We start from the raw sequence: 17047 nt of genomic DNA, 5'->3' as shown, positions 1-17047 counted from the left end.
GGAAGAAAGAACAGACAGAGAGAGAATCATATTGTGTGGTGTGATGGTGAAGAGCCCAGGTGGGTGTGGGTTCGGGTCCTGGCTTTGCCACTTAATAATTTTGGTAATACTTATTGTGTGCTTATATCCTCTTCTGAGTACCTATGTGTGTGTGTGTGTGTGTGTGTGTGTGTTTGTATAAACCTCACAACATCCTATGAAATGGGTTCAATTATCCCCATTTTATACATGAAGAAACTGAGACATATTCAAGTTAAGTAACTTGTCTATAATCACACAGCTAATAAGTGGTAGAGATGGTTGAGCCCAGGCCGTACAGTTTAGACACTGCATCTTGGTTGTTACTCTGTGCCACCACCTCATGGTCCAGGCCCCTACCTAGCTGTGTGACCCTGCGCAAATTACTTAACCTCTCTGTGCCCCAGTCCCCCATCTGTAAAATGGGGATAACAGCACTGGGAAGATTAAAGGAGGTTATGGAGAGCTCTTAGTACAGTACCTGACGAAGAGAAAATCCTAGGGAAGAAGTGTTAGCAACCACATGGATGAGGTCTTTCTTTCCACAGGTCCTATAATGGCAGATGCTAAGGGTGCCTTGGAAGCCTGGAAGCGGCTGCTCAGAGGGTCAGGGCAGGCTTCCTGAAGGAGGAGGGGTGCGGTGGCCAGAGCTAAACCTGAAGGGCAAGTTTGGCAGCCCCAGGTGGCCTGGAGGAAGAGGGAGGAGTGTTCCAGGCCAGGAGCCGCCTGAGCCACGGAGGGGAGGGCCATCTAGCCAGCGAGTGTGCTGGGCACTGCTGGGCACTGCTGGGCACAGAGATATAGTGACCAGCTGGGCGAGTAGCCACTGCCCCCCTCCCCCGTGCAGCAGGGAGAGGGTCCTGTGCTCTTCTGTGTCCGGCTTCTGTCAGTCTGTGTCCCTGGCATATCCATGCCACAAATGTTTTCTGAGCTTGGCCCTGCCTGGTTTGGAGTCCGAGGGAAGGAGCAGACCCTTTACTCTCTGTGAGGCAGACGGGGCTGGTTCTGGTACCCCGCTGATAGAGAAGACAGAGGCTTGGAGTGGAGAGGTCACTAGTCCAAGTCTCAGTGGCTCTGGGCCATGACAAATGCAGATCTGGCTGAGCCCAGGCCCTTTCTTCATGTGCAGGTGGAGAGAAGTGTCCTTGTAAAGGCATTCAGTGGGAGTCGGGGGCCAGGAGTCCTGGGTCTGAGGGGGGAGGGGCTGGGGGCCTGGACCCCTGGGTCTGAGGGAGGAGGGGCTGGGGGCCTGGACCCCTGGGTCTGAGGGAGGAGGGGCTGGGGGCCTGGACTCCTGGGTCTGAGGGAGGAGGGGCTGGGGGCCGGGACCCCTGGGTCTGAGGGAGGAGGGGCTGGGGGCCCGGACCCCTGGGTCTGAGGGAGGAGGGGCCGGGGGCCTGGACCCCTGGGTCTGAGGGAGGAGGGGCCGGGGGCGGGGACTCCTGGGTCTGAGGGAGGAGGGGCTGGGGGCCTGGACCCCTGGGTCTGAGGGAGGAGGGGCTGGGGGCCTGGACTCCTGGGTCTGAGGGAGGAGGGGCTGGGGGCCGGGACCCCTGGGTCTGAGGGAGGAGGGGCTGGGGGCCCGGACCCCTGGGTCTGAGGGAGGAGGGGCCGGGGGCCCGGACCCCTGGGTCTGAGGGAGGAGGGGCTGGGGGCCGGGACCCCTGGGTCTGAGGGAGGAGGGGCTGGGGGCCCGGACCCCTGGGTCTGAGGGAGGAGGGGCCGGGGGCCTGGACCCCTGGGTCTGAGGGAGGAGGGGCTGGGGGCGGGGACTCCTGGGTCTGAGGGAGGAGGGGCTGGGGGCCTGGACCCCTGGGTCTGAGGGAGGAGGGGCTGGGGGCCTGGACCCCTGGGTCTGAGGGAGGAGGGGCTGGGGGCCGGGACCCCTGGGTCTGAGGGAGGAGGGGCCGGGGGCCCGGACCCCTGGGTCTGAGGGAGGAGGGGCCGGGGGCCCGGACTCCTGGGTCTGAGGGGGGAGGGGCCGGGGGCCCGGACCCCTGGGTCTGAGGGAGGAGGGGCCGGGGGCCCGGACCCCTGGGTCTGAGGGAGGAGGGGCCGGGGGCCCGGACTCCTGGGTCTGAGGGAGGAGGGGCCGGGGGCCCGGACCCCTGGGTCTGAGGGAGGAGGGGCCGGGGGCCCGGACCCCTGGGTCTGAGGGAGGAGGGGCCGGGGGCCCGGACTCCTGGGTCTGAGGGAGGAGGGGCCGGGGGCCCGGACTCCTGGGTCTGAGGGAGGAGGGGCCGGGGGCCCGGACCCCTGGGTCTGAGGGAGGAGGGGCCGGGGGCCCGGACCCCTGGGTCTGAGGGAGGAGGGGCCGGGGACCCGGACCCCTGGGTCTGAGGGAGGAGGGGCCGGGGGCCCGGACCCCTGGGTCTGAGGGAGGAGGGGCCGGGGGCCCGGACTCCTGGGTCTGAGGGAGGAGGGGCCGGGGGCCCGGACTCCTGGGTCTGAGGGAGGAGGGGCTGGGGGCCCGGACTCCTGGGTCTGAGGGAGGACGGTGGTGGAGCGCAGGCGCCCCCAGGCCTCACCGACAGCAGCTCCTTCGTGCTCAGGAGCAGCAGGTGAGACCAAAACCCAAGCCTCCGCCCTGGTTCAGGGCCCAGGGCCTCCTTCCTTCTTCCCTGCCACAAAGGAGGCGCCTCCCTCTCTCCAAACCGTGGCACGTGGTTCCCAAATACCAGAGGAGGCTCACACCCCTGCAGAGTCTGACTCAGTCAGCCCTGGGTGGAGGCGCTCACCGGGGGGGACCCAGCACCAAAACACCGACAGTAGAGCGCCTTTTACTGAGTGAACTTTAGGACTCTGTGGGTCTGAATTTGCCTCTGTCCCTGAACTGGGATAGCTTTGTTTTTTGGGGAACTGGATTGTTTATTCTCTCTGTTGGGAGATCCCAGGAACCAAACAGAATTCTCACTGCTGCTTGTTAAGCCAAGATCCTCTGTATGTCATATCTGAAAGCACCCCATCTCTTCCCTCATCCTCCTCGCCCAAGGCATGCCCCCCACATCTGTCCCCCAACTGTAGGATTTGCTGATGAATTCCTAGGACAAGGAGGGAGGTCGAATTCACAGGTCTGGCAGCTTGTTGGGGCAGGGCATATAAATAAGATGGGAGCTGGGTCTCAGGGAGATATATTTACTTACATATTTGTCCATTCATTCATTCATTCATTCATTCAATAAATGGTCCCTGAGACCTAATTGTGCCTCATCCTTTGCCCTCAAGAAGTCAGGTCGATTGGGGAAATAGACCCTGCTGGCACCTACAGTAGCAATTCACAGTGAAATGTGCACTGCTGGAGGTGGCAACAGGGCATTGAGTGTCCCCAGAGGAGACACTTATTCCAACTCTGTGGTGGGTATGTGAGGCAGTCAAAGAAGACTACGCAGGTTAAGTGATACCTGGATGGGGTTCTGAAGGATGAATAGGAGTTCGCCAAGGAAGACACGGCAAGGAATGATATTCTAAGCTTGGGGAGTGGCGTATGCAAAGTCCCAAAGTCATGTAGTAGCAAATACTCAAGCACCTACTGTGTACCAAGCATGTTCTAAGTGCTAGACAGACACAACCCCTGCCCTTGTGTTATTGTCATTCTAGCGGGTGTGGTGGGGAGACAGAAGATAAACAGGTAGGGACACACACGTGAATAAGACTTTCAGATTGTGGTAATCTCTGTGGAGGAAATAAATGTGAAGAAATGGAGTGACTGAGGGGCAGGCAGGTGTGGCCACTTCTGGTGAGGTTGTCAGGGATGGCCTCTCTGACGAGGTGGCATGGGAGCCTTGACCTGAATTTCAAGACGGAGCCAGGAATGCAGAGAGGGTTTTAGGCAGAGGGAACACCTTGGGGAGGCTGGGCAGGTGGGGGTGTGGCTGGCCAGAGGAGATGAGACTGGAGACAGCTATGAGGATGGTCACGATGTTGGTGTTGACCATGACAACTGCAAAGGATAGGGTAGCCAAACTTCAACTCAAATGCCCTTGCCCCAAGCCTGAGTCTCAAGAAGCTCCCTGTCTGGGTGGGGAGGTGACTCAAACATGGGTTGCCTGAAACATGCCATAAACGGAGGTCGCTCCGGCAGTGTGGAAGCTCGGAGGAGGTCTTCCTGGGACCTAAGGGGTTAGAAAGGGTTTTTCCTTGAAATTCCTCTGAGACCGGCTGGCCCTGGAGAGGGGGCGGGGAGTAGCACCAGGAGGGTGAGTCTGAAAACTGGCCTGGCCAGAGGAAGGAGGCTGGTGGCCGGCTGTTTATTATTCTCTGGGAAGGATCCAGGGCAGATTTGTCTCCTGAAGCTGGAGGCATTTGGCTTCCATGTTGGGGGCCTGCATCCAGGAGGCAGTGATGGGGAAAGGGCTCCAGACAGACTTGAGTCTGGATCCTGGGTTGAAGCAAGTGACTTTGCTCTCTGAGCAAGTGACTCTCCGATTAGTCTCATTTCTTCCTCCCTAAAAGGAGCATAAGCCCTGGTACCTGCTGTAAAGGCTGGTGGGAAGATGAGGTGTGAAAAGACGTGTAAAGCGCTTAGAGCAGCTAAGTGCTCAGCCAACGGATGAAAAATAGACGAAGGAATAAATCAATAACTAAATGACCAAATCCACATGTGGTGACAAGGGCTGGTTCTGCTGACACGCAGCTCTGCACCCCAGTGCCTGATCTGATACCTCAAGCAATGGACAGCCTCCGTCCTAAGCTTCCAATGACCATTCATTTATTCAGGACATTTATCCATTCATTCAACAAATGTTTATTAACCATCCCCTCTACACCAGGCACTGTTCTAGGTGCCAGGGAACTCAATGGCCCCAGACCTGTCCTTATGGAGTTTACATTCCTGTAGAAAACAAAATAAAAAAGTAAATGTGTAGAATGTCACATGGTGGTCATAAAGCAGGGAAGAGTGCCAGGGAGGTCCAGCACGTGTTTGGGGGGTTTTATTGGTTGGGGAGGTCCTCCTTGAGACTATGATATTTGAGTGAAGCTCTGGAGGGAGTGAGGTGTGAGCATATCTGGGGAAAGATTTTCAGGCAGGGGCAAGGGCCAGTGCAAAGGTCCTGAGGTGAATGCTCACACAGCAAGGCTAGTGTTTATGGAGCAGAGTGTTGAGGGCAGAGGGGTAGGACATGAAGTCAGAAAGGTGATGGGGGTGGATTGTGGGTTCCCAGGGTCACTCTAAGGATCAGAAATTGACGGTACAATAGAAGTGTTTTGATCAAATTTTTTAAAAAACTTGACCTGAAATTAACCGTCTTTTTTTTTTTTTTTTTAAGATTTTTTTGATGTGGACTATTTTTAAAGTCTTTATTGAATTTGTTACAATATGCCTTCTGTTTTATGTTTTGGTTTTTTGGCCGCAAGGCATGTGGGATCCTAGCTCCGCGATCAGGGATTGGACCCGCACCCACTGCATTGGAAGGCGAAGTCTTAACCACTGGACCACCAGGGAAGTCCCTGAAATTAACTATCTTAAATTGAACAACTGAATAGCATTTAGTACACTGACAATGTTATGCAACCATCATATCCATCTAATTCCCAAACATTTTCACCCTCCCCAAATAAAGTCCATACCCATTAGAAGTCACTCCCCATTCCTTCCTCCCCACAGCCCCTGAAAACCACCATTTGCTTTCTGTCTCTGTGGATTTGCCTGTTCTGGACATTGCCTATAAATGGAATCATACAATATGTGACCTCATAGTGTTTTTGAGGTTCGCCTATTTTTTTTTTAACATCTTTATTGGAGTATAATTGCTCTACAATGGTGTGTTAGTTTCTGCTTTATAACAAAGTGAATCAGCCATACATCTATGTTGTATTGGTCCAGTGTTGAAATAATTTCAGACTTGTAGAAAAGTTGCAAAAGCATACAGAGAAAACCTCTGCCGGGTTTCTGTACATTTTTTCCTTTGTAATTAATAAGTATCTTGTGGAGAGCTACTTTGAGACTATGTAAATATCCTGTGTGTCATGAAACTTTAACTCATTAGTTTTGGCATCTACGGATGCTTCCTGCCTGAATCGATTATGACCAAGATGGTTCCCCAATGGCAATTGAGTTAAGTTTCAAAAGGATTCCCTAATTTCTGTGTGGAGAACAGGGGGAAGCAAGGAGACCAGCTAGGAGGCTTTCATACTAATCCAGTGAGAGATGGTGGCAATGGACATGCTGAGACGTGGTCAGATTTTTGGATATACTTTGAAGGAAGACCTGGCAGGTATTGAGAGAAAAAGAGGAGATAAGCATGACTCTATGTTTTGCTCTAGGCAATGGGAAGACTGGAGTTGCTATTTTCTGAGATGGGATCGCTGCTCTAACAGAAAGACCTGGACTACTAGTGGCTTAAATTGGGTTGAAGCTTATTTTTTTTTTTTTTTTTATAAATGTAGTCAACTGCTCTTTTTTTTTTTTTTTTTTTTAATAGCTACTTTATTTATTTATTTATTTATTTTTATTTATTTATTTTTTGACTGTGTTGGGTCTTCGGTTCGTGCGAGGGCTTTCTCTAGTTGCGGCAAGTGGGGGCCACTCTTCATCGCGGTGCGCGGGCCTTTCACTATCGCGGCCCCTCCCGTTGTGGGGCACAGGCTCCAGACGCGCAGGCTCAGTAGCTGTGGCTCACGGGCCTAGTTGCTCCGCGGCATGTGGGATCTTCCCAGACCAGGGCTCGAACCCGTGTCCCCTGCATTAGCAGGCAGATTCTCAACCACTGAGCCACCAGGGAAGCCCGGGTTGAAGCTTATTTATTGCAGTTGATCCAGGGCCCATTTGGCAGCTCCATAATCATCAGGGACCCAGGCTCTTTCCATCTCATTACTCTGGCAAAATAGGGCTTCCACCTCACGGTCCAAAATGGCTGCCTCAGGTCCTGCCATCAGATCTGCCTTGCAGCCAGAAGAAAGGAAGAAAGGGGGCAAGTGTCTTTTCATTTTGAGTACACATGTCCTTTTTTCTCACATCTCGTCTAAGTCAGAACTTAGACACATGGCCACAGCTAGGTGCAGAGGAGGCTGGGAAATGATTCTTTGTTCTAGGTGCTCATGTGCCCAGCTATAAACCAGTGGCTCTAGTATTATGAGCAAGAAAGGAAGAATGTATGTTTGGGGAACAACTAGTCAACTTTCCCTAATGGGTCCTGAATGCTGCTCTTCCTACATCCCTTGTGTCCCTCTCCAGTCCGTATTCTACATCTCACCTGGAAACAAAATTCCTAAAACATAGATCTGCTCATGACCTTCCATGGCTCATTACTCTTTCATGGGTCTCCAGTATCCTCTGAATTAAAGCCAAGCTTCTCAGCCTGGCATTTGAGCCATAATCTGGCTCCACCTTCCAACCACTCCAGCCTCACTCCTTCCACCCCATCCACACCTTACACTCCCACAATATCTGCACATACCCGTGTGCTACCTTTTCCTTAAGCTGATCCCACAGTCTGGAGCATGCTTTCTGGCCTGAGGAAATCCTTTCTGTTTGTGTCACTGTGATCAACACCACATCCTGCAGGAAACTTGCCCAGCCTTCTTACAGTGGGGCCCTCTGCCTCTCACAAACTCCCAGACTCCCCATCACCCCATCCTAGCCAAGAGGTCAGCTATTTCTATGGTGCCTGCCTTACTCCAGGCAAACTCACTAAGTCTTTCCTTTCCTGTCTTCCTTCCTTCTCACCACCCTTCCCTCCTGTCTACACTCTGCCCCTCCTCCCTTTTGCCTTCCCTTCCTCCCAGTTACGGAGCATGAAAGTGCTGCACTCAGCACCTGTACTAAACAAAGAAACAAACAAACAAAGAATCAATTTTTCCAGTTACTAAGGTCATGTGACAAATCATTCCAAGACCTAGTGGCTTCAGACAAGGGCCACATTTAGTTTGCTCACGAACCTGCCATCTGCACAGGGCTTGGTGGAGGCGACATATCTCTGCTCTACATGGTGACAATGGGGATGGTTTGGAAGCTGGGGCAGTGTCTTGGCTGGAAAGGCTCAAACAGCTAGAGCATGGACCAACTAGGGCTCCTCCACCATCTGACCTTTTCTCTATGTGGTCTGTCCAGCATGGTAGCTTCAAGGTAGAGAAATGTGTTTCTTACATGTCAGATAAGGGCTCTGAAAATGCATGGAGAGAAAGAGAGAAAGAGAGAGAGAGAATGACTTGGGTATTATAAGCCCTCTGATGGGGGAAGAGTCCTCTCAGTACCTGGAACAGCAAGCAACGTTTATCAGGAATTTATTAACAACTTCAACAATGATAAAGGGATGCATGGCTTACCTGGTAGCCCGAAGAGATATTCTAAACACCTTGGGTGCATATGGGAATCACGTAGGAGGTCCTCAGAGGAAGGAATTTGGATGCATTGTTCTGTTTACAGTAACAACATTACAGCCATCAATGCTCTGGCATTTACTGTGGGTTAGATCTTTGTCATGAATTACCTTCTGTCATCGTTCCAAACTTTGTGACAGGGGCCAGCAAACTGTGGCCCACCACTTGTTTTTGTAAATAACGTTTTATTGGAACACAGCTCTGCTCATTTGTTTGTATACTGTCTGCGGCTCCTTTCCTGCTGTAATGGCAGAGTAGTTGCAACAGGGACCAGATGACCCCAAAAGCTGAAATTATTTGCTATCTGGTCCTTTGCAGAAAATATTTGTTAACTCCTGCCCTAGAGGTAGATGATATTAGGAGACCAGTTTATAAAAGAGAAGAAAAAGGCTCAGAGGGGGATGCTTTATTCGAGGTTGAGAGAGTCAGCGTCCGTACTTTTTATTTTTAAAAAATTCCCTTATTTTTAATTGTGGTAAACTACACATGCCATAAAATTTACCATTTTAGGGGACTTCCCTGGTGGTTCAGTGGTTAAGACTCCACATTTCCATTGTATGGGACACGAGTTGGATCCCTGGTCAGGGAACTAAGATCCCGCATGCCACTTGACGTGACCAAAATAACATAAAATAAAATAATAAATGAATTTTTTTAAAATTTACCATTTTAACCATTTTTAGGGTCCAGTTTTATGGCATTAAATGCATTCACCTTGTTGTGCATCTATCACCACCATCCATCTCCAGAACTTTTTTTGTCTTGCAAAACTGAAACTCTGTCCCCATTAAAAAACATCTCCCCATTTCTCCCTCAACCCAGGCCCCGGGCAACCACTATTCTACTTTCTGTCTCTATGACTTTGACAACTCTAGGGACCTCATATAAGTGGAATCATACAGTATTTGTCTTTCTGTGACTGGCTTATTTCACTTAGTATAATGTCCTCAAGTTTCATCCATGTTACAGCCTGTGTCAGAATGTCCCTCCCTTTTAAGGCTGAATAATATTGCACTGCATGTATATATCATGTTTTGTTTGTCCATTCATCCATAAAAGGACACTTGGGTTGCAGTACCTGTGCTTTTAACCTCTGCCCTCTACTCCTTCTTGTGGATGGTTTCACCTGAATAAGGAATAAACCTTATTCAGATGAGAAAATGCAGATGAACAAAAAGCAAAAAACAATAAAATCACCCATCATCCTGCCTGGCAGAGACCCCATGCAGAATATTATAGGTTTTTTTTACTCTAAAAATATACGCATTAATATATAAGCTTAAAAAAGAGAATCAGCCTGCTTTTCCCCTCCCGCCCGTATTGGTATTTAATGAAGGAACTCGGAATGTTCTTAAATATTTGAGCCTCGTAAAGCTGTAGACAGTCTATCCAGGAACACATACAGATGAATTAACTTTTACTGTCAGTGTCAGGAGATCTGTGAGGGAAGGGAACTTGTCTGACTCATTGCTAAATTCCCAGTGTATAGTTCAATGCCTGGGACACAGTATGTGCTCATTAAACAATTTTTTAGAAGGACTGTAGGGAATAGGAGAGAGTAGGACCATTCTCCTACTGACAGACATAGATGTTGATTTTTATTTGTGCCAGTGCCTCGCTATTACAGAGAAACAGGGCTGTGAGGAACATTTTCCTATGTTTCTTTCCCAATGACCAATTATTCTCTTAGCATAAATTCTTCCAAGGGGAATGGCTGGGTCAAAGATTGGCACTGATGGGACTTCCTTGGGGGCACAGTGGTTAAGAATCCCCCTGCCAATGCAGGGGACACAGGTTCGAGCCCTGGGCCAGGAAGATCCCACATGTCATGGAGCAACTAAGCCCGTGCGCCACAACTACTGAGCCTGTGCTCTAGAGCCTGCGAGCCACAACTACTGAGCCCGCATGCCACAGCTACTGAAGCCCATGTGCCCAGAGCCCATGCTCTGCAACAAGAGAAACCACCGCAGTGAGAAGCCCATGCAACGCGACAAAGAGTAGCTCCTGCTCGCCTCAACTAGAGAAAGCCCACGTGCAGCAACAAAGACCCAATGCAGCCAAAAATAATAAATAAATAAATAAATAAATGTTTTTTTAAAAAAAAGATTGGCACCAATGGTTTTGCCATGTATTACTGAATGGCCTTTTAAGAAGGCTGTTTTAATTGACACTTCCACCAGCAGGTATGTATACCTGTTTTACCACATCCTTGCCAACACTGGGTATTATCATTGTTTCTATCCTGCCAATATGACAGGTGAAAAATATTATCTTATTATCCTAATGAGCATTTCTTTGATTCCTTGTAAGCCTGAGTAGTTTCATGTGCTTGTTGACTTTCTTTCTTTGCAAATTGCTGCTCATATTCTTTGCCTATGCTCCTCTCTCTCCCTGTTGGGGGTGAGACATTTTTTCTTATTGATTCATAAGAGCTCTTTACGTATGAAGGATACTAACTGTCATTTTTGTGGGTAAGAGGAGACAGAAGTTGACAGAGGGGAAGTCACTGCTCAAAGTACACACCTAAGAAGAGGTGGAGCAGGAATTTGAAACAAGATCTGTCTAGATCCATGCCTGGGGTTCTGTACAGCCTCTGTGGAACCTTCCCCTTTCCCAGGTCTTGCCCACTAATATCCCAGGAGCTCTGAGTTCCCATAATCTCAGGAAGGGGAGAAATGGTTCGCCAGACCCAGCCACACTTTCTACATCCCCAGCAGCAAACCTATTCTCTGCTTTGTTGTGCAGATTAAATATTTGGCATGTACTAGGTACTTAATAAACAGTAGCTGGTATTATTGCTTGTTTTTTTTTTTTTTATTGCTTGTTTTTTAAATTATCTTTTCTTCAGACACATCTCTTGCCAGCTGCCCACCCTTTCAAGACAACCTTCTACCATCCCAAGCAACCTGCCTCATGACTCCTAGGCTTTGCATATGCTATTACACCTGTCTAGTTGTCCCTCTCCACTCAGCCCACTTGAAGAACTCCTCCTCATCCTTCAAAACCCTATTTTGTTTTCCCCTCCTCTGGGAAGTCTTCCCTCACTCTTAGGCTGAGTCTCCAATCACAGATCCTGGATCCTGGCTGTTGCTTTCCCTTTGGGTGCCCTGTTGTGTTTCCTGTGTCCAGGAGGGATTATATGACTCACTGCTGACACTGCTGCCCCAGGACCTGCAGACTTCTTGAGCCCTCTGCATCATCACCCTCCTTGTGGCCCTGCTCAGTCTGCTGGTCTACCTTGCCGGGGCCAAGTGCACAGCCTGTTTGGAGAACAAGGACTCCAAGGTCCATTTGGTGCTCACCTCCGGGATCATCTTTGTTGTCTCAGGGGTCGTGGCCCTGATCCCCATATACTGGAGAGCCCACACCATCATCCAGGACTTCTGCACCGCTCCCCGATGGCTGAGGCCCCAAAGCAGGAGCTGGGAGCCTCCCTCTGTCTGGGCTGGGCAGCCTCTTGTTGCTGGGTGGGGGGCTGCCATGCTGCATCTGCCCCTCTGGGCGGGGGAGTCCCGGGGCTCCGGCCATTACCTGGCCTGATACTTGGCATCCGCCCCACATAACCTCCTCTCGCAGTCCCTCCAAGTTCCCCACTAAGAAGTATGTCAATTTGGGTAGGGGAGCAGGGGATCCCACGACAGTGGGGCCTAACTCTCTGAGCTGGAGCCAGAGATGGTGATTTTTTTTTAAAATTAATTTGATTTATTTTTAAAATTTATTTAATTTTATTAAAAAATTTTAAATTGAAGTATAGTTGATTTACAATGTTGTGTTAATTTCTGCTGTATAGCAAAGTGATTCATCTATACACACACACACACACACACACACACACACACACACATATACATTCTTTTTTTAATATATTCTTTTCCATTATGGTTTATTATAGGATATTGAATATAGTTCCCTGTGCTATACCGTAGGACCTTGTTGTTTATCCATTCTATATATGAAAGCTTACATCTGCTAACCCCGAACTCCCACTCCATCCTTCCCCAAACCCCCTCCCCCTTGGCAACCACCAGTCTGTTCTCTACGTCCCTGATTCTGTTTCTATTTCATAGATAGGTTCATCCGTGTCATATTTTAGATTCCACATATATTAAGTGATAGCATATGGTATTTGCCTTTCTCTTTCTGACTTACCTCACTTAGTATGGTAATCTCTAGCTGCATCCATTTTATTTATGTATTTTTTATACAATTTGAAAAAAATAAATTTATTTATTTTTGGCTGCGATGGGTCTCCGTTGCTGGGCGTGGGCTTTCTTTAGTTGGGGCGAGCGGGGGCTACTCTTCGTTGCGGTGCGCGGGCTTCTCATTGCAGTGGCTTCTCTTGTTGCAGAGCATGGGCTCTAGGCGCGCTGGCTTCAGTAGTTGTGGCTCGCAGGCTCTAGAGCGCAGGCTCAGTAGTTGTGGTGCACGGGCTTAGTTGCTCTGCATCATGTGGGATCTTCCCAGAGCAGGGATCAAACCCGTGTGCCCTGTATTGGCAGGTGGATTCTTAACCACTGCACCACCAGGGAAGTCCCTATACAATTTTTTAAATACAATTTTTAAAGGCTCCACTGCATTTACAGTTATTACAAAATATTGGCTATATTCCCCATGTTGTACAATCAGTACATCCCTGTAGCTATCTAACACCCAGCAGCTATCCCACTCGCCCACCCCTATATTGCTCCCACCCCCGCACTGGCAGCCACTTGTTTGTTCTCTATGAGATGGTGATTCATGACAGCTTTGGGGTTGTTTTTGTCTCTTGTTTTTGCTTTTTATTTTGCAAAGTTTGTGTGTGTGTGGTTAATCCATTTGATAACCCACTTGGGCTCTGCTACTGGTATTCCTCATCTGTGGTTGATGGAGCCAAGAGGTGACGCTTCAGAGTTTCTAGATTTTCTCCACCCTGGACATCCCCATCTTAGAGACCAACCTGGAGCTTGCTGTCCAGGTGCTTTCATCCTGTCCCCAAGAGCTCCTGCTGTTGCTGGGGGCAGGGCCTCCCGAGACTTGTTGGGACAAGCCTTCCCTTCCTGGTCAGAACTCTGGAACCCCCTGGGGCTCTTGAGCCTCATGTAGCTCTGAGGAAAGTGGGTGATAAGTTACCAAAGAACTGCCCACCTCCAAGACTTCTGGATCCTCCATCCTGAGTGCTGTGCTGACCCCTGACCCTCTCATCTCCAGCTCTGTACACTTCTGCCATGTCCTGCCCCCACTCACCAGTTTTAACTAAATAAGCATGTTTTGTCTTGCTAAAAAAAAAAAAAAAAAACCTCTTGGGACATGTGGAAACAATTTATCAGTTAGATATTTGTCATTTCGTAAGTATTCTGAAGTATGCCTGTGGATTGTTGACAAACCTGATCCAATCATAAATCAAATGAGTTACTTGGGGTCAAATAATTTCCAAAACAAAATTAAACAAATCTTTTCAGTGTTTTTTTTCAGCTTTATTGCACTATAATTTACATGCAATAAAATTCACTATTTTTAAGTGAACATGTTGATGAGATTTGACAAATATCAAACCCCCCTTTCCAAACCCCCCAGAAGTTCCCTTTGCAGTAATCACTTCCCCCACCCCCTCTGCCCTTGGTAACCACTGATCTTCATTCTCTCACTATAGTTTTGTTTTTCCTAGATTGTCATGTAACTGGAATCATATTGTGTAAATACCAGTAGTTCATTCTTTCTTTTGGGGGGGGAAGGGGCCCGCACCACAGAGCATGTGGGATCTTTGCCGACCAGGGTTTGAACCCATGCCCCCTGCATTGGGAGCTTGGAGTCTTAACCACTAGACCATCAGGGAAGTCCTCATTCCTTTTTATTGAGTACATTGTATGAAGTTATTATGAATAACTTATTCCTTCAGCTGTCGATGGACATATCAATTACAAAATTGGGTTGCTTCCAACTTTTGGGTATTATAAGTGGGATGGGTTGAATTGCCTCGCCCCTCTCCCCCCACAAATTCATATGTTGAAATCCTAACCTGTAGTAGACCACAGAATGTGACATTATTTGGAAATAGGGTATTTGCAGATGTAATTAATTAAGATGAGGTCGTTTTGAATTAGGGTGAGCCTCTCCTCAGGCCCAGGAGTCCCGGTCCCTAGCCCTTCCCCCCTCAGACCCAGGGGTCCAGACCCCCAGCCTCTCCTCCCTCAGACCCAGGGGTCCAGGCCCCCAGCCCCTCCTCCCTCAGACCCAGGGGTCCAGGTTCCCAGCCCCTCCTCCTTCAGACCCAGAGTGTATGCCCCCATGTCCTCCTGCCTCAGGACCCAGGAGTTTGGGAACCTCCCAGGCTAGTAGGTCTTGGATTCTGAGCACTGAAATTATCAAATTGTCCCAGAAAGTCAACGATATTTATGTTCCTTATTTATTTTTATTGCAGTATAGTTGATTTACAATATTATATTAGTTTCAGGTGTACAACATAGTGATTCAAAATTTTTATAGATTATATTCCGTTTACAGTTTTTATAAAATATTGGCTATAGTCCCTGTGCTGTACAGTATATCCTTGTAGCTTATTTTATACATAGTACTTTGTAAGGAACATATTTTTAGAAGAGGAAACAAGCTGATACATTTGAAAGACACAGAGGACGGAAGTCTGAAAGCAGCAACTGCAGGATTGGGACCGTGGGGTCCCTCCAGCAGCTGTGCGAGTGTGACGTTATTGGAACCGTGCGTAGGCCCCGCCCCCGAGGTCACGGCCTCGCCCCCGGCTCCGGAAACCTACGCTCAAGGCCCCTTTCCATAGGTCCCTCCCCCGGAAGTTCCGCCCCACTCGTTTCCGGAAGCCGAGGGTTCCAGCCGGGCTTGCACTTCCCCACGTGAATCCCAGGCAGCGCGCTCCTAGGACCGACCCCGGGCGCGGCTCTGCGGGCGGCTGCAGTGGAACACCCCCCCCCCCCCCGTCCCCCCGCTCTGGCCCGGTATGAATCGCTACATTCTGCCGCTATCCGTGCTGGGCACGGCGGTGGGTGGCGCCGTGCTGCTCAAGTGAGTACGTGCGGGTCCCCCAGGCGCGGTAACGGCTGGCCGGTGGGCAAAGACGAGGGAGGGAAAGCCGAGTGGAGATCACCAACCCCTGGCCCACCCAGGAGTCCTCCAGCTCACCCGTCCAGCAGTGCTCCCAGAGAATGCGGGGGCAAGCCTGGTCCCCGAGAGGGCAGGTCACGGCCCAAGGTCACCCAGAGAAAGGGGCGGATCCGGGCCCTGGTAAACATTTTGGTCTAGTTGCTTCTGGACTTTTAATGGATTAATTCATTCATTCAGCGGACACTTACTGAGCACTTCCCATATGTCAAGTCCTGACCCAGATGCAAGGAAAGTATGTACCACCTAAGCTCCCGTTGTCCGGAATTAGAGAAACAAATTAAAATTGTCCAAGTCAGTAAGTGGAAAGATCGTATTGCATGGTATATAGACATACTGTAGTTCTTTCTTCTCTTTCCTAGGCTAATTCGTTTAATAAAAACAAGACAAAACGGGACTAAGAAGTAAAAACTATTAGGTATAAAATAAGCTACAAGGATATATTGCACAACCCGGCGAATATAGCAGATATTTTATAATGTTATAAATGGAATAGGTTATAAATGGAATATAACCTTTAAAAATTTTAAATCACTATATTGTACACCTGTACCTTATATAATATTGTATATCAACTACAATATAAAAATCCCCCCAAACCAAAAAACTGCTACCAAATATTCTATAGGAGCACCATTCAGGAGAACTTCCTGTGATCATCAAAATGTTTTACACTTGCCCTGTCCATTATTAGCCACACCGTGCGACTATTTTTTATTTATTGATTGATTTTTGGCTGCGTTGGGTCTTCTTTGCTGCGCACAGGCTTTCTCTAGTTGCGGCGAGCGGGGGCTACTCTTCGTTGTGGTGCGAGGGCTTCTCATGTTGTGGAGCACGGGCTCTAGGCACACGGGCTTCAGTAGTTGTGGCACGCGGGCTCAGTAGTTGTGGCTCACGGGCTCTAGAGCGCAGGCTCAGTAGTTGTGGTGCACAAGCTTAGTTGCTCTGTGGCATGTGGGATCTTCCCTGACCAGGGCTTGAACCCGTGTCCCCTGCATTGGCAGACGGATTCTTAACCACTGTGCCACCAAGGAAGTCCCCGTGTGACTACTGAGCACTTAAAAGTATGACCATGTTATGCTTGTAGTAACAATATTGTATTGTATTGTACACTTAAAAATTTGTTAAGAGGGTAGATCTCATGTTACGTGTTCAGGATTAGCAATATGTAATATTACTACAGTTACACAAGTGATTAGCTGGGCGTTAGGCCAGAAAGTGATTGCACTATTGAAATACCTTTTTTTTCCCCCTTAAGGCAATCAAGGATATACTCTAAATCTCTTTGGATAAATACCTTTGGGTATGTTTATCTGCTCTATGATGAGGCTTCATTTTGAACTTGTTCCTCCTGATCTGATAAAGTCTTTTTTGTTTAGCTGGCTGATATCTTGTTGTTTATAATCATTAAACGGCTGCTTTGTAAATATTAACCACCTTTTCTGGAAAGCTCTAGAAAATGGAAATAATTTTTCCTTATAATAAAATTCATCAGGGAATTCCCTGGCGGTCCAGTGGTGAGGACTCAGCACTTTCACTACTGAGGGCCCAGTCCTTGGTCGGGGAACTAAGAACCTGCAAGCTGTGTGAGTGACGTGGCCAA

General features: G+C 49.0%; 1 protein-coding gene and 1 pseudogene across 8 annotated transcripts in view; both read left to right on the top strand.

Annotated features, from left to right (window-relative positions):
- Positions 1-8274: 8274 nt before the first annotated feature.
- LOC102998441 (claudin-6-like) lies at positions 8275-12016 on the top strand (annotated as a pseudogene).
- A 3144-nt stretch (positions 12017-15160) lies between these two features.
- Positions 15161-17047, top strand: part of RDH13 (retinol dehydrogenase 13) — a 46907-nt gene continuing 45020 nt past the window's right edge. For 2 of the 8 annotated variants that reach the window (XM_057533594.1, XM_057533593.1), the window contains exon 1: positions 15162-15348. In XM_057533594.1, coding sequence (XP_057389577.1) covers positions 15284-15348 — 65 coding nt within the window. In that variant the 5' untranslated portion in view covers positions 15162-15283. Of the gene's footprint in view, positions 15349-17047 lie in introns of all 8 variants that reach the window. The other 6 variants (XM_057533592.1, XM_057533595.1, XM_057533596.1 and 3 more) reach the window with 6 other exon arrangements.

This window comes from Balaenoptera acutorostrata, chromosome 19 (assembly GCF_949987535.1).
Source record: "Balaenoptera acutorostrata chromosome 19, mBalAcu1.1, whole genome shotgun sequence".
Taxonomy (NCBI): domain Eukaryota; kingdom Metazoa; phylum Chordata; class Mammalia; order Artiodactyla; family Balaenopteridae; genus Balaenoptera; species Balaenoptera acutorostrata.
The sequence above is the reverse complement of the archived record's forward strand: the minus strand, read 5'-3'. Positions and strand labels throughout refer to the sequence as shown.